The 25,431-nt window shown below is 36.6% G+C and overlaps 3 protein-coding genes and 2 long non-coding RNA genes across 31 annotated transcripts in view; 2 read left to right on the top strand and 3 right to left on the bottom strand.

The window, feature by feature from the left end:
• LOC127836879 (uncharacterized) overlaps positions 1-25,431 on the top strand; it is a 339,553-nt gene that overhangs the window by 131,522 nt on the left and 182,600 nt on the right. The gene's annotated exons all lie outside the window — the stretch shown is intronic.
• The window catches only part of LOC127836852 (probable serine/threonine-protein kinase tsuA), a 404,515-nt gene that overhangs the window by 283,943 nt on the left and 95,141 nt on the right, over positions 1-25,431 (top strand). The gene's annotated exons all lie outside the window — the stretch shown is intronic.
• LOC127836883 (uncharacterized) lies at positions 466-3,449 on the bottom strand. 15 transcript variants are annotated; one of them, XR_008028974.1, is made up of 5 exons: positions 3,121-3,449; positions 2,729-3,022; positions 2,337-2,630; positions 2,141-2,238; positions 466-2,042 (listed from the first exon to the last, which is right to left on the bottom strand). It is a non-coding gene; the product is annotated as an uncharacterized LOC127836883 (long non-coding RNA). The 15 variants fall into 15 exon arrangements; XR_008028971.1 differs by having other exon boundaries at positions 2,141-2,630; positions 2,729-2,826; positions 2,925-3,022; XR_008028973.1 differs by having other exon boundaries at positions 466-1,944; positions 2,043-2,630.
• Positions 5,214-23,505, bottom strand: LOC127836855 (discoidin domain-containing receptor 2-like). 6 transcript variants are annotated; one of them, XM_052363485.1, is made up of 12 exons: positions 23,352-23,505; positions 22,895-23,015; positions 21,394-21,737; positions 20,418-20,540; positions 19,403-19,726; positions 18,229-18,333; positions 16,451-16,617; positions 15,502-15,633; positions 11,927-12,054; positions 10,199-10,396; positions 8,668-8,902; positions 5,214-8,106 (listed from the first exon to the last, which is right to left on the bottom strand). In XM_052363485.1, the coding sequence occupies exons 2-12, from the start codon at positions 22,948-22,950 to the stop codon at positions 7,774-7,776; spliced, it is 2,145 nt and encodes a 714-aa protein (XP_052219445.1). In that variant the 5' UTR covers positions 22,951-23,015; positions 23,352-23,505; the 3' UTR covers positions 5,214-7,773. The 6 variants fall into 6 exon arrangements, with proteins under 6 accessions (XP_052219445.1, XP_052219447.1, XP_052219446.1 ...); XM_052363487.1 differs by having other exon boundaries at positions 16,451-16,614; XM_052363486.1 differs by having other exon boundaries at positions 22,895-23,505.
• Positions 13,426-15,332, bottom strand: LOC127836888 (uncharacterized). Its single transcript, XR_008028982.1, has 4 exons — positions 14,797-15,332; positions 14,051-14,182; positions 13,747-14,004; positions 13,426-13,660 (listed from the first exon to the last, which is right to left on the bottom strand). It is a non-coding gene; the product is annotated as an uncharacterized LOC127836888 (long non-coding RNA).

Raw genomic sequence — 25,431 nt, 5'->3', positions numbered from 1 at the left:
TAGAACACAACTGTAAAGTGTAAAATGAGCCACTGCATGCAAAAAAGGGTCTTACGCCATATTCAGCAAGGGACTTTGCTCCAGACCAGCCTGTGCATTTACACAGTCTGGTCAAAAGCTACTCTGTCTACTCATTAGACAAATACATTTTGCTAAACTCTATGTGGAACAAGGTATCTCTTGACCAGACTGCGTAATGACACAGGCTGATCTGGAGCTACGCAGGCCACACAGAGAAAGCCAATTTCACATGACACAGGTCTAATATTCTGTTGGATGGACATGTACTTTCAATGGTTGATTATCAAGTAGTTCATTTGCATACTAATTGGTTTGTGAGCATTAGCGGTTACAAGTTCTATGTCATAGCAGACAATAATGGTGGTTGATGGACGGACACATATTCTGGGAAGATGGTGCACAACATACAACAAATAAGAATATAACAGAAGAGCAACACTGCCATGTGGTTCAACATTTTTATTAAAATATGTTAGATTTTGTATCCTATACAACGACATATAGCACTTGTATGACTGCAACCATCCACAATGAAATACAACACATAAAAACTTGTCATAAAATATTGTACTTTTTGGTAATTTTCTATTTGTAACAGGCGAAGATTATTTCTATCCTGTTTTCTACATTTTTTTGTCATACCAGGCAGTAAAAATAATTTGAAAATGACAAATGTCTAAAGCACATAATTATTAAGCTTAACAAATACATATGATATTGATGTACTTAATTAATTGTCTAATGTAAATAATAATGTCAGAATATGATTGGCCATCAAGTTAAATAACATGAACATTAGATTAAGTAATTATGTGTTTCCACAATATATTATGCATGAAGCTCACTTGAATACTCAAATAGACTACAATATAACTTAACTCTTTCGGTGCTGGAACCAAATTTGGAAGGCCTTTGCAAACAGTTTGGATCCAGAACGTGGCGTCTCATCAGGATCCAATCTGTTTGCTATTCTAATGGTATTCTTTGAAAAAAATGAAGAAAATGCTAATTTTAGAAATTCAGCAGATGAAATTTAAGAAGACGACAAATTTCCCAGCATGCAAAGAGTTAATATTTGCAAGATGCGCTACTGAGATTTGTTGAGAGACGTAAAACAATGGTTTGTATTTCTGTTCTATCTCACACTGTCATCAGTTTCATGTTCACATAATAACAACATCAATAACACATAATAATGTTACAATAACAAGATTTACTCTTTTGAAATGTAACAACAATACAGATAATCATTAGAAACTATCTTTCTCAATAGGGACTTTTCTTTAATTGTGCAAAACTGCCAAAAAAACTATTTTATAAAAATATCTCTGGCGTGGATAGAATAATTTGTGCATTTTATGGCATAACATGAGTTTATTCTCTGCAATTAAATTTGACCTTAAGATAAATTATGCATACCTGGTCATAAACTGTTTAGGTTTTCATTAAATTTTACCTTAAATGCTGCAAAATACTGATGCATTTTATGTTTAATACAAACAGTTTGCAAACATGGACCTTATTTAAGAACTATTTAAAAATTCATGAGGGATTTAAATAAATAAAATTCAAATAAACAAAAATACTACTTGTGTGCCTGCGTGTGTGTGAATTTGAGGCCAAATATAATATGAGGCGCAAGGTTTCATGGTCTCATTATAGCGGAAAGGATAGCTCCTGACCAGTCTCATGGTCTGGAGCCACTCTGGTTTCATATGGCATAAGACCTATTTTAGCGTGAGCAGCTGATATATGGTTTAAAGCAAGGATAGCTCCTGACCAGTCTCATGGTCTGGAGCCACTCTGGTTGCATATGGCGTAAGACCTATTTAAGCGTGAGCAGCTGATATATGGTTTAAAGCAAGGATAGCTCCTGACCAGTCTCATGGTCTGGAGCCACTCTGGTTTCATATGGCATAAGACCTATTTTAGCGTGAGCAGCTGATATATGGTTTAAAGCAAGGATAGCTCCTGACCAGTCTCATGGTCTGGAGCCACTCTGGTTGCATATGGCATAAGACCTATTTAAGCGTGAGCAGCTGATATATGGTTTAAAGCAAGGATAGCTCCTGACCAGTCTCATGGTCTGGAGCCACTCTGGTTTCATATGGCATAAGACCTATTTTAGCGTGAGCAGCTGATATATGGTTTAAAGCAAGGATAGCTCCTGACCAGTCTCATGGTCTGGAGCCACTCTGGTTGCATATGGCATAAGACCTATTTAAACGTGAGCAGCTGATATATGGTTTAAAGCAAGGATAGCTCCTGACCAGTCTCATGGTCTGGAGCCACTCTGGTTTCATATGGCATAAGACCTATTTTAGCGTGAGCAGCTGATATATGGTTTAAAGCAAGGATAGCTCCTGACCAGTCTCATGGTCTGGACCCACTCTGGTTGCATATGGCGTAAGACCTATTTTAGCGTGAGCAGCTGATATATGGTTTAAAGCAAGGATAGCTCCTGACCAGTCTCATGGTCTGGACCCACACTGGTTGCATATGGTGTAAGACCTATTTTAGCATGAGCAGCTGATATATGGTTTAAAGCAAGGATAGCTCCTGACCAGTCTCATGGTCTGGACCCACTCTGGTTGCATATGGCGTAAGACCTATTTTAGCGTGAGCAGCTGATATATGGTTTAAAGCAAGGATAGCTCCTGACCAGTTTCATGGTCTGGACCCACTCTGGTTGCATATGGCGAAAGACCTGTTTTAGCATGAGCAGCTGATATATGGTTTAAAGCAAGGATAGCTCCTGACCAGTCTCATGGTCTGAAGCCACTCTGGTTGCATATGGCGTAAGACCTATTTTAGCGTGAGCAGCTGATATATGGTGTAAAGCAAGGATAGCTCCTGACCAGTCTCATGGTCTGGAGCCACTCTGGTTGCATATGGTGTAAGACCTATTTTAGCGTGAGCAGCTGATATATGGTTTAAAGCAAGGATAGCTCCTGACCAGTCTCATGGTCTGGAGCCACTCTGGTTGCATATGGCATAAGACCTGTTTTAGCGTGAGCAGCTGATATATGGTTTAAAGCAAGGACAGCTCCTGACCAGTCTCATGGTCTGGAGCCACTCTGGTTGCATATGGCGTAAGACCTATTTTAGCGTGAGCAGCTGATATATGGTTTAAAGCAAGGACAGCTCCTGACCAGTCTCATGGTCTGGACCCACTCTGGTTGCATATGGCGTAAGACCTATTTTAGCGTGAGCAGCTGATATATGGTTTAAAGCAAGGATAGCTCCTGACCAGTCTCATGGTCTGGAGCCACTCTGGTTGCATATGGTGTAACCAGTCTCATGGTCTGGAGCCACTCTGGTTGCATATGGTGTAAGACCAATTTTAGCCTGAGCAACTGATATATGGTTTAAAGCAAGGATAGCTCCTGACCAGTCTCATGGTCTGGAGCCACTCTGGTTGCATATGGCGTGAGCAGCTGATATATGGTTTAAAGAATAACTTTCAAGGTACAGCTAAACCAACAATGTAAAGTGACTGGATTCAATCAAGAAAGGCCATTTTAAGCCAAAACTGCGTGAAAATAATGCAGATTACCAGAAAACAACTTTAGTAACGGAAGGACTAAGAACAATCAAATAATATACCAGTAGAATATGCAAATATTAACAAAAGCATCACCCAAGTAAATGTCTTGTACTCAAATTCTCAAATAGAAATAATGGCTTTGATAATAATGGCTGAAGTGTTACATAAATGCGGCACATTAACAATAGGGCCAGCCTAGGCAGAGATTAATAGACCCTTGGAACAAGAAAATAACACATACACCTAAAATCTGACTAGATATAAATGTTTTATGAACAGTTTGCTCCAAAGGCTCAAATAAACTGTTTTAACACCCCTATTCAAAATTATACCAATACATCAAATGTTATTATCACAACTAAAATGAAATTTCATTTATAAACATTAAAACAACAACCTAATAAATGAACATATCTTTTCTTTGTGGGTCTCATTGTAATGCCTTACTAGAAATATTGCTTCCAACTTATAAAATAACACGTTTCTAAGTGCAAACATATTTTTTTTTTTGCCTTAATTTTACATTATTCTGTTATCAGCATATTTTATCATTTATTAAACTCTAAATAATATCCATAAAATGTTTATTAAGACTTTTGTCCCGATAATTACATGCCATAACTTGAATCTGCTTTCTTAATACGGAAGTAACATACCAAAAGCATCAAAACAATATTTGAAGAGTTGAGCATCGATGAAAGGCAGATGAAACAGTTTAATGATGAACTCTTGACTGGGTACCCGCCAGATTTGGTGGCATTGTTTCTAAGTATAATTAATAAAATGTATACAATATTAACAGCTTAATATGTGACATGGGAAATATAAATGGAATGAAATATTATGCACATTAAAAAACAAGAAAGAAGCCTCAATATGGAATCAGTGATAGTCATGGCTTGAATTTGTTAGTTATCATGGTAATTCCTTTGGTTTTTAACCCATTTATGCATGCTAGCGTTCTAAAAAAATAGCCTTGGCAAACAGCGTAGACCCAGATGAGACGCTGCATAATGCGGCGTCTCATCAGGGTCTGCGCTGTTTGCTTAAAGGAATTTCTGTAAAAAATATTCTAAATATAGAAATAAATGTACTAATTTTGGAAATAAATTGATCCAATTTAGAAGGATGGGAGAGTCCACTAGGCATAAATGGGTTCATGAAGAGAACGGCAAGTAAATTACAACACAAACTGTGTACCAGCACGGTGATGAAAATAAGCTGATCACATGCATCAATAACCACACACTGCATGTGTTCTATTCTTACTGGAACTCACATCAATAATAACACACTGCATGTGTTCTATTCTTACTGGAACTCACATTAATAATCACACACTGCATGTGTTCAATTCTTACTGGAACTCACACGTATCAATAATCACACACTGCATGTGTTCTATTCTTACTGGAACTCACATCAATAACCACACACTGCATGTGTTCTATTCTTACTGGAACTCACATCAATAATCACACACTGCATGTGTTCTATTCTTACTGGAACTCACATCAATAACCACACACTGCATGTGTTCTATTCTTACTGGAACTCACATCAATAACCACACACTGCATGTGTTCTATTCTTACTGGAACTCACATCAATAATTACACACTGCATGTGTTCTATTCTTACTGGAACTCACATCAATAACCACACACTGCATGTGTTCTATTCTTACTGGAACTCACATCAATAACCACACACTGCATGTGTTCTATTCTTACTGGAACTCACATCAATAATCACACACTGCATGTGTTCTATTCTTACTGGAACTCACATCAATAACCACACACTGCATGTGTTCTATTCTTACTGGAACTCACATCAATAACCACACACTGCATGTGTTCTATTCTTACTGGAACTCACATCAATAATCACACACTGCATGTGTTCTATTCTTACTGGAACTCACACGTGCAAACTTGCAAATAATGAAAAAATGAAAGCACAGCATGTATACAGCAAAGGGCTAAGCCTTTTTAATACAAAAAAATAAGTCAAATTTAAAAAAGCCTGCAATTGAATCCATCTATTGCAAAGGAGCATCACAATGTGTAGCAGTTTAAAGTAAAGTATTTTTCTACAAAATGCAGTTTGTTTGTGATGTTCCTAGGAAAACATGCAATTTTAGATGAAATGAAATCATTCTTCAACAATAGCTTGAATTCACGCTGATACTTTTTCTGGGCCCCAAAGGCAAAAAAGTCAAATTATTCACTAATTGTTGATATTAGGCAGGAAAGAACAATCAGAAAAAGGGAGATCACTCCAAGATATCATGATGTGGCCAAGGGAGGTAATAAGGTGATTAAGGCGCTTTAAAAAGAACTAAACTCACATGCACATTAATGGATGTTAGCCCGTTGTATACTACAGATACGGTATTAAAAAGAAAACATTTTGAAATGTAATTCTTCCCAATTTGCACAACAAGAAATACAAAATATACCACAATAATTACAACACTTGATATAAAACATAATTGCAGCCCTTTTAGTGAGATAATTGAGGAGTAAATGGCAGACAATCAACATACCTCCCACTGTATTAATACTGTGGATGATGTTATATTTATGTGGATGATGTTATATTTATGTGGAGGATGTCATAATTATCTTTTTTTTAAGTAAACATTTCATGCTGACATGCAGACATAGTAATATAAAATAAGTAAATCAAATATTTTCCTGCAATCGTTTAAAGCTTTTTTTTTGTTTTGTCAGATACCACTATGAGTATATAAAATAAATAAATATGTTCTCTTTACCGAATAAACAGACTCTGGTTACAGCTTTATCGTGTAAGAAAAATCATCAGCAGCACTCATAGCTGTACACATAATTTGTATACATTGACTGGATTTCATGATCAGAAGGAAATGTATAAACCAACGTGTTAATGTGTCCATGTAACAACCATATGGCGTAGTATGATTCTGTTAAGGACACTGAACAAAAAGAAGTCAATTGGGAATGACGTATTCAATAAAGTGTACACTGTTTAGTAATGAGTGAGAATATCAACAAGCAAGCATAAAATTACAAGCAACATGCAAAAATGGGTCTTATGCCATATGCTGCCAACATAGCACAAAACCAGCCTGCGCAGTCTGATTAGAATCAACCCTGTCTGCTATAGTCTGCTATAGTCATGCAAGATTTGGTGGTTTCACGAGCAGACAGGGTAGCTCCTGCCCTGACTGAGTGAATGGTCAGACTGGTCTGGAGCTATGTAATAAGACCCATTTTCGCATGAAGCAGCTCCAAACATTTTGAAGGTCTATACATGAAAACTTGTTCAGAACAATTATGGGTATACATAAAATAAACAACAACAATACAAAAATGGCACTAACAACTTGTGACAAATAATTACATGATAGCAATTTGATTCTTTACACTGATACACAAATGTAAAACGATGTTATAAAGAATACAAAGAATGATAAAGTTATCATAAGACATTGCTTGATATGAACATTAAACAAGCTATCAGATGTTAAAGTATTCTGAGCATAATGTATCACACAAATACTATTCTGACATAAACATGGAACACATTGCACTTTTATCAACTTGACCATCTTGTAACACCTGCATGTACTAATGTTACAAATGCAGTCTGCCTATATACAACTGTTATATATTAATACATATAATATCTGCATGCCATTCTTTTTTTTTAATACAATATTTTTACATTCAGATTTATACCGGCAATGGACAGCATGGACCTTTCATAAATAGATGCGTTTATTCTAACCTATATTAACAGAAGTATTTGTTGATTTTATTTCAAACACTGAAGTGTTTTTCAAAACATTAAAAAATATACACAGGACATATAATAATATAATGGTTAGCACTTCAGAAAGATATCATTTACTCTAGTTGTAGACTGAGACGTTTTTTAGTCAATAGCACAATGGCACACTAACAGAAGTGATGAAGGCTTCAGGCTTTCTTTTAATAATAGGTTAAAACACCAGGACCAAGCCATGAGCTCTTATGTTACTTTCATTTGGATCTCCTTAGTTTTAACCTTTGACATTATTGTTTACAAAGGGAGAGCACTATGTGAAATGAGTGCTTTTCTCACAACACTAAATTTTGCTTCCAATTATTGGCAGAGAATTGAACGAGTCAACAGCTCAGCTGTCACAATTGAATTTCTGTATATGTTCACCATAGCTAACACACTGGAACTTTTAATTGGTTCAACTTTTCATCCTTTGGATTGTATCCCATGTTCTTTCGTAACAAGAACATGTGAATGTCTTTGAATGTGGGTCGCTCACAGTCGGAGCGGTTCCAACATTCAACCATCATGTCGTAAATCTCACGGGAGCACACGATGGGCTGTGGTAGAAGTATCTGCTGTCCGTCACTTCTGTAGAAATGTCCCGCATTGGCGATCACTTGATCATCACTTAGATTATGATATGGCTGATCACGGGCAAAAGTCAATATTTCCCACAGCGTTACTCCAAACGACCAGACATCTGACTTTGTCGTAAACTTGCCCTTAAAAATATACCAAAGAAGGTAAGCTATCTTGTAAATGTTTATGTATTTTTCCCTAAATACTTATTTTCCGCGAGTTGTCATTTTTCAGTGTGGAAAAAAATTAAGCTGTACAACCATTCGGTGTAATAGAAGAAATATGTACTTTAAATGAATGTGCTTGAAAGATGTTTAATATTAAAAGATTTCAATTAATTTCATACTGTAAGTTTCCAGAACACAATTTTAGTATTTTAGGAGGGCCCTACACAGTTTATTTCCCAGTTGAGTTTACCCTGTCTTAATCAAAAAGTTCAACACAATCTGAAGTATCATTTTCTGATTTCAATTTACAATTTGAATGAACAATTTTATTTGCACATTACTTTCAAATCCCTTATTTGTAACTTTTTATTCATGTTCCTCTGTTATTTAACCAGTGACATGTACACATTGCATTCACTCAAATTTGAAACTATATAAAACATTTGTATTTCAAAACTCAATAAATTTATCAATAAGTTCTCCCACAAAACTTAGGTAAATCATGTGAGTCTCTTTTAAGATTTGACGCCACTTTACCAGTAGTATAGACTCCCAGGCCATCCATCTTATGGGAAGAACAGCTCGTCCCTCTATCTTGTAATAGTCAGCACTGTACAAAATCCGACTCATCCCAAAGTCTGAAATCTTGATCGTGAAGTTCATGCCAACAAGGCAGTTGCGTACAGCGAGGTCACGATGCACCATGTTCAGAGACTCGAGGTACTTCATGCCAGAGGCAATTTGGGACGCCATGTAAATCAGGCACCCGTAACTAAAATGTGCAATATATGGTTTGCACTAACAATATTGTGTGATATATTTTATGGTATGTAATAACAATATTGGAAATTAAATTCTGAACAAAAGCATCTTTGTAACGAACAAGAGGGCAATAATGGTCCTGAAGTGCAAAGTTCAACTAGGACCAATTGTTGAAGACTTGTAATGGTGACCTGGTTTTAGAACCACTCCTGACTAAAATTCAATCATGGCGTAAATATTGTCAAGATAAACATTTTGATTATGCTAAGTCAAGATTGAGCCTGAAATGTGGCTTCTTGAGTGGTAGTATGAGTTTTCAATGATTACACCAAGTGGCCAAGTTGTTTGATACATGTGACCCAGACTCATACTTTGATACAATATTGTCTAGATTCTAACAAAGTTTCAGTGAGGTTGCTTCTAAAGTGTTAGCAAAGTTTTTCTAAGATTTCACATGGTTACTAAGGTTTTGGATGCACATGACCCAGATTTGTTCTAGATGTTATCAAGATAGATTTTCTGACCAAGTTTTATCAAGATATAAAATGCAACCACTAAAGTGCCAACAACATTCAGGACATACGATGAACAATGCTGGAAAGTGTGATCTGGCGAGTTCAAATACTCAGATAGTGCATGAAAAGATATTAAAAGTGTAATAATTTTTTAATAATTGTATCTCCTTGATCTGAAGACTCCGTAGAAACAAGTGTCATACAACAGCAAACAACTTAACCCTTTACCCCTTATAAAAGCATTTTTACGCATTTGAAGTCCTTTAGAAAATCAACTTCAAATTAAGTCCTTTCTTAATATATTAAAGTTTAAAATGGCTTAACCATAAGATACTGATGAGAAGCAGACAGAATAAAACCTGAACAGACTGCGAATTACTCGCAGGCTGTTCTGGTTTTATGCTGGTTGCAGAAGCCATTTTTACTTTGCTTCTGAGCGGAAAACGGTTAATTGCTCTCAGTGGTTTGACTGGGTGGATTGGTTTGATAACAAGTGTATTGATTTCAATAGTAGTTGATTATAAGTGAATGGTGTAAGACATAGAGGATTGACTTGATTATAAGTGCGTTGATTTGAATAAAGAGAATTATAAGTGCATTGCTTTTAATATAAATGGATTGATTTAGTTCTATGTGGGTTGATGTGATTATAAGGGTAGTCTATTAAACAACTCCAGTCTGTGACTCACAGGAGTATTTTAGTGTTGATAGCTTGCGCAAAGAGCGTCTCAGTGACTCACCTGAATATTTTAGCATTGATAGCCTGCACGGAGGGCGTCTCAATGACTCACCTGAGTATTTTAGCATTGACAGCCTGCGCTGAGGGCGTCTCCAGCACATGGTCCAGCAGGAACTGGTTTAGGTCTCCATACTTCATGTACTCTACTATCATACACAGTGGCTCCTCCCCCGTACACACGCCCAGAACACGCACGATGTTGGGGTCCCGTAGCTGGGACATTATCTTGATCTCCTTCAGAAAGTCTGCCCTGTAAATCACAGAAGAAACATATGAGCCGAATTAACATATGAGCCAAATAAACATATGGGAAGAATAAACACATGAGCTGAATAAACATATGAGCCGAATAAACATGTGAGCCCAATAAAGATAAGAGCCGAATAAACAAGTGAGCCAAAATGCCAAATAAACATGTGAACCAAATTAACATATGAGCCAAATAATCATATAAAGGAAGTCTCTTCTATACAAATATCCAGGTTAGTGGGAAAGTGTTGTCCCTGATTAGCTTGTATGGACTGCAAAGGCTAACCTGGGATGACACTTTATGCACGTGCAATTAGACCAATAGGTAGCGTAGAGGTAGAGTTTTTTAACAGCCAGATATGAAGTAAACTGTCATTAATTTGTATGCTTCCCAAAATTTTTTGGGGGAGCATATAGTCGCCACTTCGTCTGTCCGTGCGTGTGTCCATCCGTCCGTGCACAATTTTTGTCCGGGCTATTTCTCAGCTATTATTGACTGGAATTCAATTAAACTTTATGGAAAGCTTCACTACCAAGAGGACATGACTGTGCATATTATCAGCCAGTTATGGTCCGATGATTTTCCACAGAGTTATGATCCTTTGAAATTTTCCATTAACTGTACATATAGTGCAATTCTTGTCCGGGCTATTTCTCAGCAACTAATGACTGGAATTCAATGAAACTTTATGAGAAGCTTCACTACCAAAAGGAGATGTGCATATTATCAGCCAGTTATGGTCCGATGATTTTTCACAGAGTTATGACCCTTTGAAATTTTCCATTAACTGTACATATTGTGCAATTCTTGTCCGGGCTATTTCTCAGCAACTAATGACTGGAATTCAATAAAACTTTATGGGAAGCTTCACTACCAAGAGGAGATGTGCATATTATCAGCCAGTTATCGTCCGATGATTTTTCACAGACTTATGGCCCTTTGAAATTTTTCATTAACTGTACATATAGTGCAATTCATGTCTGGGCGATTTCTCATCAACTAATGACTGGAATTCAATGAAGCTTTATGGGAAGCTTGACTACCTTGAGGAGATGCGCATGTTATTTGTGGGTTCTGGCTAGAAGATTTATTTAGAGAGTTATGGCCCTTTGAAATTTTTTAGTTGCTAAACCATCCATCGTATTATTTTGTCCAAAGTTATGCCCCTCAAGACGTTTCCTTTTATCTGAATATAAAGTGCAATATTGTGACCAAAAAAAACCTTTGGGGAGCATCACCCGTCTCCGACGGTTTCTTGTTGGTTTTGTTTTTGCAAATGTAATGGTAAAACTGTAAATTTCTTGTTTTTATGGCAAAATAAAATACATCAGCTAAAATATTTTGCAAGGATTTTATATATTTTGCAAGGATTTTATATCATGTTCCTTTTTATATTTTAGTAAGTCTGCTTGTTAACGTTTTGATCAACTCAGTTGTTTCTAAATAATAAAAAAAAATGAACATTTTAAGGTGGGCCAACCAACGTGGCTCTGTCCCCTCCCACCCCAAGATGACTGTGTGCCTACCAACCTGGCTCTGTCCTCTGCGTTGGTTCTGAGTATTTTCACGGCCACCAGGCACGGTCTGGACAGTGTGCGGTTCATTATGAAGTCTTCCTCAACAAAGTGACTCATGTTCACTGCGTCACACAGGTGAACCTACATGGGAATAGATTGATTAGTTATCACTAGGGATGCAAGAGGTTAACCGGTTAACCTACCGAAACGTCCAGTTAACCGGTTACATTTAAGGGAAAAGGTTAACCTGGAAAAAATATATGATTATGTTTTTTTCAGTGAATATTTCGTACGATTTTACATTTTTCGCGTGACATACTGCCAACTTGCGCGGGCGACCAGTTAAAACAACATGACGCACCATCCATTGTAATAAATAACGTGTCAACAGTCAAAGTAATCAAGCAATTAATCAATACCTTCGTGATAACAAATAAGGGGTACGTTTTGATAACTGACACTACTGGTCTTTTGACTCGCTAAAATTTAACTAGCGAACTGCGGTGAGTGGGAGCTTATAGCGAAGACGTAATTGACACGTTTATTGAACTCGCGATAAAAAACAGTTGAGACATTGGACGGCTTATTTTGATGTTTTGTTTACCAATATCCAACACTGATTGGTCGCGAAAATACCGTGTTTATAAGTAACAATTTTACCATGAATTGAAATCGTAGTTAAAATCTTGACGAGTTAATGTCGTTTTTCTATATAAAAAATTAATATCATTATGATAATTTACGTCCAATGATTCCACCATTACCGTCCGATGCAAGTTCTTTTTAAGAAAGCAAATCATTAATTATTTAAATAATTAAACATCAATTAAAAATATTAAAAATTAATAAACCCGTAAAATTTAGTATTTGTTTAATTGCGTAAAATGTGCGCGCTATGGTACGTCGACAAACATACGTAACTATCAGTTTTGAGATCATAATACTTAGTTACTTCGCTATTACATAAATGTACTGATTATATTAAATATTCAACTTACATTTCGTTCAAAATTAATTTTATGTGTGTCCTTTATTTTACGCACATTTTTTTTATTGTATAATGAAAATCAAACGATACTACTTCGGCTACAAACGCTAAAATGCAAGCAACAAAATATGCAATTAGCGAATAAGAATAGATGCGGATTCGTTGAACACACATGACCCACTTTACATCGAATTGAAAGGGAAAACCATTTCTATATTAAGCCAATTTGAGTTTCAAAAACTATAACAGAATGAACAAAGAAACAAACCATTTTTGTGAGCGATACGGCGCGAAGGTAATATAAGCGGCCAAACCAAAAATAAGTTAATGACACGTGAAAATGAACATTGTGTAGTTCTTTAATTTTTTACTCTTATGCATTTACGCGGGAAAACTAAATAAAATATATAGCATATGTTTACAAAATTATGAAAATATTTTTTTATAATTCATTTTATTACGAAACTGGATTGTTATCCACGCAAGCGATTTCAAATTTGAAATTACTTTTGTTTCTACAGAGCGGTATGACATATTTTACGTACTCTAAATGATTTTAACTACTTTAGGCGTTTCGATTAACCGGTTAATAACCGGTTACGGAAAAAGGTTAACCGGTTAATCATTTGTGTAACCTCTTGCATCCCTAGTTATCACACATGTGAATCTACAAGGAAATGGATTGATAAGTTACATGTATCACACAGGTGAACCTACATGGGATTAGATTGATAAGTTACATGTATCACACAGGTGAACCTACATGGGATTGGATTGATAAGTTATCACACAGGTGAACATACATTGGTATGGATTGATAAGTTACATGAATCACACAGGTGAACCTACATGGGATTGGATTGATAAGTTACATGTATCACACAGGTGAACCTACATGGGATTGGATTGATAAGTTACATGTATCACACAGGTGAACCTACATGGGAATGGATTGATAAGTTATCACACAGGTGAACCTACATGGGATTGGATTGATAAGTTATCACATAGGTGAACCTACATGGGTATGGATTGATAAGTTATCACACAGGTGAACATACATTGGTATGGATTGATAAGTTACATGTATCACACAGGTGAACCTACATGGGAATGGATTGATAAGTTACATGTATCACACAAGTGAACCTACATGGGATTGGATTGATAAGTTACATGTATCACACAGGTGAACCTACATGGGAATGGATTGATAAGTTATCACACAGGTGAACCTACATGGGATTAGATTGATAAGTTAGATGTATCACACAGGTGAACCTACATGGGTATGGATTGATAAGTAACATGTATCACACAGTTGAACCTATATGGGAATAAATTGATAAGTATCATGTATCACACAGGTGAACCTACATGGGAAGAGATTGAGAAGTTATCACACAGGTGAACCTACATGGGAATGGATTGATAAGTTACATGTATCACACAGGTGAACCTACATGGGAAGAGATTGAGAAGTTATCACACAGGTGAACCTACATGGGATTGGATTGATAAGTTAGATGTATCACACAAGTGAACCTACAAGGAAATGGATTGATAAGTTACATGTATCACACAGGTGAACCTACATGGGATTGGATTGATAAGTTACATGTATCACACAGGTAAACCTACATGGGATTGGATTGATAAGTTACATGTATCACACAGGTGAACCTACATGGGATTAGATTGATAAGTTACATGTATCACACAGGTGAACCTACATGGAAATGGATTGATAAGTTATCACACAGGTGAACCTACATGGGATTGGATTGATAAGTTATCACATAGGTGAACCTACATGGGTATGGATTGATAAGTTATCACACAGGTGAACCTACATGGGAAAGAATTGATAAGTTACATGTATCACACAGGTGAACCTACATGGGTATGGATTGATAGGTAACATGTATCACACAGGTGAACCTATATGGGAATGGATTGATAAGTATCATGTATCACACAGGTGAACCTACACGGGAAGAGATTGAGAAGTTATCACACAGGTGAACCTACATGGGAATGAATTGATAAGTTACATGTATCACACAGGTAAACCTACATGGGAAGAGATTGAGAAGTTATCACACAGGTGAACCTACATGGAATGGATTGATAAGTTATCACACAGGTGATACACATGGGAATGGATAGATATGTTTTACAGGGTTGTAGATGAATATTGAAATGTCTATTTTGTTAAGGAAACTACATAACCCAAGTATTGTACATTTAATACAATTACGGAGACATTGAATTAAAATTTATTAGCAGTAATTAGTTTGTGTCTGTTCTTGCAAGATTATTTGCCCATCTAAGGTATTTAACTGGCATGTAGCTAATATTTAATAATGCCAATACTAAAACAATAATATTACGCAATGATTGTCTTTTTTATATATGTCTTTGTTTAAATTTATATGAAAGTCATTTGCGTATAAACAAGAAGAGCGCATCACATATTGTTAGGATTTTGAAGTCAGGTTACAAAGATATGACAGTTGTTTACTCATAATCTCTCTCTCCTAACACACACATTAAGATTGCCCTCCCTTAACAAACACAGAGTGTTCCCACCTGCCTACCTCTCCAAACTGCCCCTGTCCCAACACCTCGATAAAGCGTAGATTCGCGCGAGGGAATTCGTTGACGGAAACTTCAATGCTGAGAAGCAGCTCCTCATTGGGAACAGCATATACATTGTTGCCACTCACACCCTGTCATATAATAGGAAAAATATGCGGGTTAGAGTTAAAGACACATGTTATTCTGTAGAAAGGTAGAGTTTATTTGTATAACCACATGGATGTTTTATTAAAGGACAATAAATCATAATAATATACTAAATATTTATAAGACTTGTCTCACATAATACTTAAGCTTCATTAATGATTAGAGGTAATGAGGTTTTCTTTGATTTGACCTAGTGACCTAGATTTTGAATGCAAATGACGCAGACTCCAACCCAACCAATATACTGGCAAGTAAGACATTCTGACCACGTTTTATAAAGATTCAGACCTCTATGGCCTCTAGAGTGGTAGCAAGGCTTTCATAAGATTTGACCAGATGACATAGTGTTTAGACCGACAAGCAATCTCTGCAAAGATATTGTCCAAATTTTTTTGGTAACACGTTTCATCAAGATTAAGTCATCAATGTGGCCCCCAGAGTGGAAGCAAGGTTTTCTAAGATTTGACTTATTCACCTTGTATAAATGCACATGACCTATAGATTCACATTCAATCTAATTTTTGTCCAAATTAACATTAAGACCAAGCTTCAGGAAAATAGAGTCATTTATAAAGTGGTTGCAATATTTGACCTATTGACCTAGTTTTAGAACAATGGTGATCACGATTTTAACTTGTGATAGATATTGTCCATATATATCAAGTTATAAATCTAAAACAATATGAGAAAACTTCTGATGCATTAACTTGCCTGCAGGGGGGGGTATATTGGGGACTTGGGTGCTGCTATACTTGCCTACAGGGAAGGGTATATTGAGGACCTGCGTGATTCTATACTTGCCTGCAGGGAGGGTATATTTGGGACCTGGGTGCTGACAATATCGGCTGCAGCGTAGAGTGCGTCATACCGTGGGGGTGGCTTGTCGAGGTTGTTCTGCTTGCGTGCCTGCGGGAAAGTCATCAGGGCTGACTTGGTGACATCGGGGACAGCATAATCCTGGCTTTCTGCTTCAGAAGGGAATAGCGACATTAAGATCAATGTCAAACACTTGAGAAGTGTGACAGACTGACAGACAGACAGACTTACAGACGGACAGTGCGAAAACTATATACCCCCTTTTCTTCGAAAGGGGGCATAATCAAAAGCCTAAGAAAGGATTTCATGACCAATTCCGACTCTGGGCCGGGAATTGAACCTGTGATCCTCAGATTTGTTGTCCAGTGCTTTAACATCTGACCTAGCCCACTCAGACCTGTGATCCTCAAATTTGTAGTCCAGTGCTTTAACATCTGAGCTAGCCCACTCAGACCTGTGATCCTCAGATTTGTAGTCCAGCCCTTTAACATCTCAGCTAGCCCACTCATTAAACCTGTGATCCTCAGATTTGTTGTCCAGTCTTTAACATCTCAGCTAGCCCACTCAGCGTTTTTTTTCCTTCTTTATAAAGTACTGGAAACAGCACTGGGAAAAAATCTAAAATCTGCCAATGGCTGTCAAAAATATTCCCACTTGAAGGTTTCCAAAATGAAAAAAATAAAATAAATTATTTTGTATAAATTGCAACATTTAAGTTTCCTTATGCAGTTCTTTGGCTTGAACCTAAGTAAATATAATATTGACAACTTGACAACACTAAGTTACCAATTTTAAAGCATTTGGGAGCAAAATATTAAATACACCAATTTCCCAATATGAAGAATTCACAACATGAATTTTCCCAATTTCAGGTTTTTTTGCCGACAATTTTTCCCAATTGGGCTAGTACAGTATCTTTTCACAATTGGCAAAAAAATAACTGTACTGGACACACTTTAGCGAAGGAATGTGGAAGTGTGGTTATAATTTACTTGATATGACTTAACAAAAGCAAGCATAACTTTTCTGCAAGGTGGAAGGGGTGTTAGTTTTTGAAGGTTGAAATATTGTCAAAGGGTTGTTACATAGGTAATGTACAAAATGTGTTGATTTCCTCACATATTTTTGCACACTTTATTAGTAAGAGCAACATAAATATTTGGTAAGCAGAAACAAAGAGATCAAAGACAAAAACTGTTTACTATTATATTATTCACTTTTTTTTTACAAAAAAGAACTTTGGAAAATGTTATACTTTATGGACAATTATCAAGCAGGTGTATTGAATACTTCTTTGACAGGATGTGAACAAAAATAAAGCAAGAACTTGAATGGCTTTTGAAGCAAACTACTAGGTTCGCTTTTATTGTTTGGTCTTGAGTGAATTATTTTAGGCATAGATTTCTAGAATGGTAAGGTTCCAATCCTAAAACAAAATGATTTCTATTGTTGGCTTTTAAAATCATGAAACAAACAAACTATTGTCAAAGATTACATTGAAAACATTCTAACTTTGATTAGTTTTTCTATAATTCTATACATTTAATATAACTATTCTTATTTTTTGTTTTGTTTTGTCCTAAATTTTGAATTAAGGTAAGATTAAGAGGTAAAAAGTAAGGCTCTGTTAAAATAAATATCCCATGCATTTCTGAATAATAATGTCATATCAATATCAGCAGCATTTCACCCAAAGCCATCTATTTACATGCATGACTGTATTCCCTTCAACTCCCATGCACCAAGCAGAACCAGTCTAGTACCTGGTGAAAGTAATTCTGGAAGGTCAGTCAGATTAGCAGACAAGCTGCCCCTATTTATGATAACCGAGTCCTTTGGTTCCCGATAACCATTGTGCTTGGGGCGCTCTGTAAATGTTTAAGTCAAAAACATTTCTGTAACATTTTCATTGTTTCCCTAAGTATAAAATAAAATATAAGGGTAATCCTTATAGTAATATTGACTTGTTTATAACATGTTAATGTGAAAAAACAACAACATGAAATAGTCATAGACATTTGGTATTTCATGAATTGACACAATTCCATACTTTGCTCAATTGGTCTCAACTGGGGCTCAACTGAAATTAGAATGCTGTACACATCTGTTCGGTAGTCAAAGCGTAATCAATGAGCGTGATTATAATGAGCACCTGCTAATATAGCTCTGAATGGCTAACCACATAAAAATACGTCCATTTTAACTGTTCCATAACAGTTCATTGTTTGCAGTTGGTTTTTCATCCAATGAAAATTCTTGTAACAAACTTTTTCTAAATCAGGCACTTGCTAAACTTTTACCAGTCAAAACAATTTGAAATTTTGATGAAAACAGACACTTGGGCAGAGCTTTTTACAATCATGGAGACTGCATGCAGAGTCTAACAACATCACATTGCTATTAATAAGTTGCACCCAAATTTTTTAACAAAAAGCACAGATGGCTATATATTTTTTATATAATTTGTTTCAGTGAATGTAGTAATATAAAGACTACTGTGACTTATCAGGCAGTGAACAATTGTAGTGTTGTACTCTAAGAACATCTTTACAAGTCCAGCATAAAATGCCTTTTCTGAAAGTAATACATACAGAGACAAGTAATTGTTGCTATGAATTGCATGATCTTATTCATTAACCCTTTCCCACTCAAAGTGAAAATGGCTATGTGGAAACAGCATAAAACCTGAAAAGCCTGCAAGTAACTTGCAGTCTGTTCAGGTTTTATGCTGTTTGCTGCTCATCAGTATCTAAGGGTTTGAGATGAAGCCTTTAAATCATGAATCTAGAAAGAAAGGTCTTTAATTAAATTTTACTTTCTAAGGGACTACAAATGTGTAAAAATACGTATCTAAGTGGTAATGGGTTAAGAAGGGGAATGTCCTGATGAGCTCTGTGATTACTGGCCCAGGGTATCTAAGATCAGACTCAGACTCACCGCTGCAGCAGTCCCTGTCAGACTCAAGTTCAGTGAGGGGTACTCCATTGTACACATGGCCTTTGAGCACCTTGCCATTGGTGTGTGTCCCCCGCAGGTCAGAAAGATTCACCGCAGTCTGGTTGTGTGTATCCGTGATTGCAATCTTCATGCGACGGTTGTTGTTTTTCTTCCGCCGCTGGTGTCGGCACACAATGAAGATAACTACGGCGATGAGAATGGCAATAAGCCCAGCCAGGGAACCGATGATGATACCGATGATGTCACTTTCTGGTGTTTGCTGCTTGGGAGCTTTCTCTGGCTCCACATTGCCAGTGTACTTACCTGGTAATGGAGAAATACAGTCAGCATGAATGTAATGTACTTGCGGACCTGGGGATATAGAATTGCAGCAGGCATGAATTTTATCGCTGATCATATTGTAGATGTAAATTGCTTGTTAATAAGACCAGAAGTGCAATCCAGGTACGAGGTTCAACTTTTTTGACAAAGTTCAATGTTATAAAAATGATAGCGATAACAACAATAAGCATGACGTCTGCTGAACTTGACTATTAGCACAATGTTGCGCTGATTGCAAATCAAATTTGATGTACTATGTTTAATATAGCGTTCCCATTCAGACACATACAATAAACAAGAGGGCCCTTATGGACTTAAACGCTCACCTGAGTTCAAGGAAAACCAATCGTTAAACCTTGACCTAATATTTGGACACATGTGACCCAGATTTGAACTTGGCCAAGTTATTTTAAAGATAAACATTCCAACAAGTTTTTTAATGGTGTTTTTGATTTTCAAATACCATATCATGTGTCTGGAGAATTATGATGCCTTTGATTGGAGGCTGACTTAAAAAATTAACTTTAAGGGGTGATTTCTGCTGTAGGGGGCTTTTGTCAAAAACACTGATCTACAGGTGTCTGCATTCAGCTCAAGTTCGTAGAACTTATCCTCAGGTCTTGGTGGCAGCACCATAATACCTGGTAAAGTATGGTAATACATCCCCACTCACCCTTGCCCTCCTTGCCAATGTTCAGCTCATGTTCATAGTACTTGTCCTCAGGTTTAGGAGGAACCAGTGGGGGTTTCAAAGTCGCAGGGGGAACCTCCTCTGTGAAGTTGCCTGTCGCAGGCTCTGCTTGGACAGAGAGTGCAGAATATTAACACAGAAATAGCAGAATATTGTAACCAAGTGTTTACTTTATTCTAATTTCATGAAAGTTAATTATTATTGATAATTGATGATTTTTACATCTGGAATATACAATAAAATGATCATCAATAGTTTTAAAAATTCAATGGTATTAACAAAAATTATTCATGTAAATCTTAATGAATTGTTAATTGTGCTAAGTATCCTTATTTCAAGGTTTAGTATTTCAAGTTTACACTGAATAAAAATGATGTTCAGATGGGTTTCATATTAATGGAAAATCAATGGAAATAACAAGAGATGTGTTTGTCAGAAACACAATGCCCCATATTGTGCCGCTTTGAAATAAAATTTCAATGTATCATTTGGCAGGTTTAGAAATTATCTCCCTTTCAAAGCTTATTACTTCCCCTGGATTGTATTTTTTTACTTTTGACCTTGAAGGATGACCTTGACCTTTCAACACTCAAAATGAGCAGCTTCATGAGATACATATGCATGCCAAATATCAAGTTGATATCTTCAAGATTGCAAAAGTTATGGGCAACGTTAAAGTTTTCGGACGGACAGACTGACTAACTGACTGACTGACTGACAGTTCAACTGCTATATGCCACCCTACTGGGGGCATAAAATGAGCTTTCACTTCAAAATTCCTGAACTATGCACATTACATTACCAAGCAAGGCTTATGCTTAAACTCATTTTTTAAATATTACATTACTGATAAGAACAAAAGCTTCATGATGTGAGCAAGACTCGATCACAATTTTCTCAGAATAAGGTTAAATAAAATACCTGAATAGAGGTTATTTCAATATTCCTGATTGCATACCTGATATGAACTGCACCTCACTGATCATGATCCACTTGGCATCAAAGTACAACTGCAGACGGACGTACTGACCCACGTTGTTGTTCAGTTTGATCATCACGGGTCTCGAATACTCCACTACGTCGTCCCGAATAAAGTCATACTTGACCGGTGAGTTCTGGTAGAGATTCCCGCCAACGCTGAAGTAGACCAGCGCCATCTTGAAAACACGAACGTCCTTGGAAAAGAGGTTGTTGCAGTTGATGAAGACTTTGCTGAAGTTGCGGGCTTGGTCAAATTTGAACGTGATTATCAGAGGGCCCTGGAAGTCTGCTGTGTCATTACGCCAGCCCACCCACTCATATCTGCAAGTAGACGGGATTTCTTTTAATAAAATTCTTGTCTGCTACAATAACTGACAGTTATTTAACCCTTTCCTCCATAAGAAGCAAAGTGAAGATGGCTTAATTTGCAAACAGCATAAAACCAGAACAGCCTGCGAGTAACTGTCAGTCTGTTCAGATTTTATGCTGTTTGCTGTTCATCAGTAACTAAGGGTTTGAAATGAAGCCTTTAAAATTTGAATCTAGTAAGAAAGGTCTTTAATAAATAAAACCTGCAGTGCAATATGTTTTCCGTTTTTCTAAGAATGTGTCAGGAACAAAATTCCCTTTGAAAATTTATTTATGGCGCGTTTCTCACATTCAGATGACTTTTAACAAGATGTTGGAGTTATGTGAGTCAATAAAATTATCACAGAGAAAATGTGCACCTTTTTGGGATTTGTTTTATTCGTATTTAATGAATCCCTAAACCTTTTATTACAGAAAAGAATCTTTTGGTTATGAAGAAGTTAAGCATGCCAGTTTTTCAGCTCTTGCAGTATGTGCATTTTTTGATGTTCTGCATTTGGTAGAAATAGACATTAAAGTCTTTCAGTGCTGGAACCGAATATTGAAGGCCTTTGCAAACAGTTTGGATCCAGATGAGACGCCACAGAACGTGGCGTCTCATCAGGATCCAAACTGTTTGCTATTCTAACAGTATTCTTTGAAAAATATCGAAATAGGCTGTGAAAATTTAAGCACATCTCTTTAAAGTTGAAGGAACAGAGCATAAAAACCGTAAATTAATAAATCATTATTTTGAACTGTTTTTATTATTTTATTTATTTAACAAGATTTGTTGGTTATTGTTAAATTGGGTTTTAAACTCTGATGGACTCTCACTGGCAATGTGACTTCATGTGACAGCATTGCCGGGATGGTGAACTTCCCTCCTAGAGGACTCAAGTCTAATTGTACTCAGTGATGCTGAACTTTAGTCAGAGTTAAATGTAATTTCATGAGCAAACAATAAGGATGATGCACCCCACCTCTAGATTAGTCAAACAGTAAAGTCAAAATTATTAACACAATTTACTTTTAATTAAGTCAGCAAGATTTTGATTCGGGCAATTTCTGCTAAGCTTTTATTTACAAGCATTTTTAAATTTGAATTTCATACTCCAAACAAAGCTCACTGGCAATCCGACTTCATGAGACAGCAAGGACGGGATGGTGACCTTCCCATGGACATACAGGAGTTCTGGAGCCCTTTTGTCGTACGCGGCGCTAACAAGGTACTTCCAGTCTTATGACGTCCTGGTGTAAAAGAGCCATCAGGGTACTGGATTGCGCTGTTTGAGTAGCTAGGCAAGCTTGCCTAGCTTAATCCACTTAGATCAACTGTTCAAGGTAGACAGGACACCTGGCATGTACTGGTTCAAGCCAAGGGAAGGACTCTCAATAATCCTTAGGTATTGTACGCAATGAAGATGATTTAAGGAAGTTTAAACTCGAATAAAATCAAATCAAATCACACTCGATCAGATGAGAGAATTTGCTGGGCTTTCGTTAAGTTTTGAATTTTTGAAAAAAAGTCGTTGGAACATCGTGGGCTCGACTTTTTGAAAGTTTCACATCTTTGTGTCTACGTACCAAATACTCCGTGCAGTTGTATTCACCCGGTGAATGGTCATTTAACAAGTTGGTGTGCATTATACATTGATACAAAGCTATTGTGACTGCTAACTTGCGAGAAATTCATTGTGTCTTTCCTCAATCGGCCATATTTGGCGCGCGCTTGTTGTTGTTGCTGTAGGGCTATGTACTACTATGTTGAAAGGGCTGTTGTCGACATAGCGAATAGCGCGTATGAGGGGCATTTGATGGCACTATTTTTTGAGAAGAGCAAATATATAAGCCAAGTGACTTAGTACGTTGTTATTTCTGTATTTATTCTATGTACGTGATATGTTGCTTTGTTAATTTTCGTGCGTATGTGAGCGTGCGTCATGTAATTGCGGATTGCGCCAGTAAAGTGAAAGTGAAAGGGGCATCAGGCTCGTGAAAGCAAAAGGAAAGTAGAAGTGGATGTGGAAAGTAGTTCGAAGCGGATTTCGTATTGTGTTCTGAGTGATTTGTTATTGAGCGGTGATGATTAGCGCAAGAGATAAATGAATGTATGTTGTGTGCACTGTAATGTAGCGTCGCTGCACTTGCGAAGAGACTCCGAGTTGCTGTGTATGCGGACTATGTTGTGGGCATGCGCGTATGATTGGTTAATTATGGTAATTTTCACATTTTGCGCGGGATTCCGGAAATAGTTATGGTAATTTTCACATTTTGCATTTCACACGGAAATAGTCGCTGCATCACGATTGGCTGATTTATGGTGAAATTACACTAAGATATTTGCTTCACGTGGTGATTGACGAAAGTAGTGCCTATTTGTAAAGAGTTCTCTTTCTCTTCTGGATGAAAAGCCATTTCGCGATCGCGCCCATTCCGTTAGTGGTTATCAACTGTTTCCTAAGTGTGTCTGCAACATGTATTTTATTGGCAGCGACGTTGACATACGAGAGTTTGTGGTGCATTTATTGAAGTGAAGGGATTTTGTCGAAATCTCACTACCGAATCCCCGAGTTCCCTCGCTTGCATTTGGGCGAACGGGATTTTCTTAGAAGCTGCGTGATAAACGTTTTTGATTGCATCTTTCGGAATAAGATCGATTGATCTTTAAAACTGAAACTTGCATTGCACACTCTGATGCAAAGAAAAGGCAGGACCATAAACGTCGGCCGTTCCATATTTGGGAAATAGATGCAGTGTCAACTAAGTAATAACTGCGTAAATATACTCTTGACCAGTCAGGCAACCCCAAATCGTATACTATCCGAAGCAGCATACAGTTTGAGGCTGCCTGGCTGGTCACTATTGGGTTTTCTCATTTACCCAGAGTGTACTGAACATTTTGTCCTGGTTATCAATCAGTGTATAATCAACGATTTTAATAGCAATCAATGTCGGTTGCTCTTTTAAAGTGATAGTATGGGCATCTAACAGCGTATAGGTGTCTATCGCAACCGTTGTTTATTTTTGGTGTTTTCACTTCATACACATGTATATTTGTTAATGCAGCATCAACATACTAAAACAACATCCCGGAAAGTGAAAAATAATGCATTTGAATATCATCCGTACTTTGTGAATCTCAATTAAGTTTTAGTGCAGATTCGTTCATACGACACAAAGACACTCTTTTGTTTTACGGATCATTTCGGCTTAGAGGACTGGGTGACTCATGTAAAATATCGAATATGATTTATATATTTTTTATAAACAACTGGTAGCAAGATGAGTTGCAGATACTTGGTCTGTTACCGTAACATTTAAAACATAAATAAATAATTTATTTATTAAAAAAATAACGTTGAAATAAAATAAACATATGTTTAATTATATATGCCTATGACCACGCTGATCACGAATTCGTTGGAATTTTTCAGATATCTACAGCCGTTCAAAAGTTATCATTTTTTTAAAAATAAATAAAAAAATACATATGTATCATATAATACAAAAAAAATATTTTTTTTGTTTTTTAATAAAACATAAACAGTTTATAGTGTTGTTTAAAAGATTGACAAAAAAATTGAAAAAAAAATAAAAATAAAAAAGTTATAATCTAAAAATGTTTTGCATTAAGCACCCTTTTCATAGACCGTCCCATTTACGT

Source organism: Dreissena polymorpha, chromosome 7 (assembly GCF_020536995.1).
Source record: "Dreissena polymorpha isolate Duluth1 chromosome 7, UMN_Dpol_1.0, whole genome shotgun sequence".
Taxonomy (NCBI): Eukaryota; Metazoa; Mollusca; class Bivalvia; order Myida; family Dreissenidae; genus Dreissena; species Dreissena polymorpha.
The sequence above is the reverse complement of the archived record's forward strand: the minus strand, read 5'-3'. Positions and strand labels throughout refer to the sequence as shown.

Excerpts from the sequence above, each read along its gene's own strand:
- LOC127836855 (XM_052363486.1), bottom strand. The coding sequence starts at position 22,950 with ATGTCCATGGGAAGGTCACCATCCCGTCCTTGCTGTCTCATGAAGTCG. Across the intron at positions 20,541-21,393 it reads TGAGGTGCAGTTCATATCAG|AGCCTGCGACAGGCAACTTC; the intron begins GTATGCAATCAG and ends CTGTCCAAGCAG. Across the intron at positions 18,334-19,402 it reads TGACAGGGACTGCTGCAGCG|AGCGCCCCAAGCACAATGGT; the intron begins GTGAGTCTGAGT and ends AAACATTTACAG.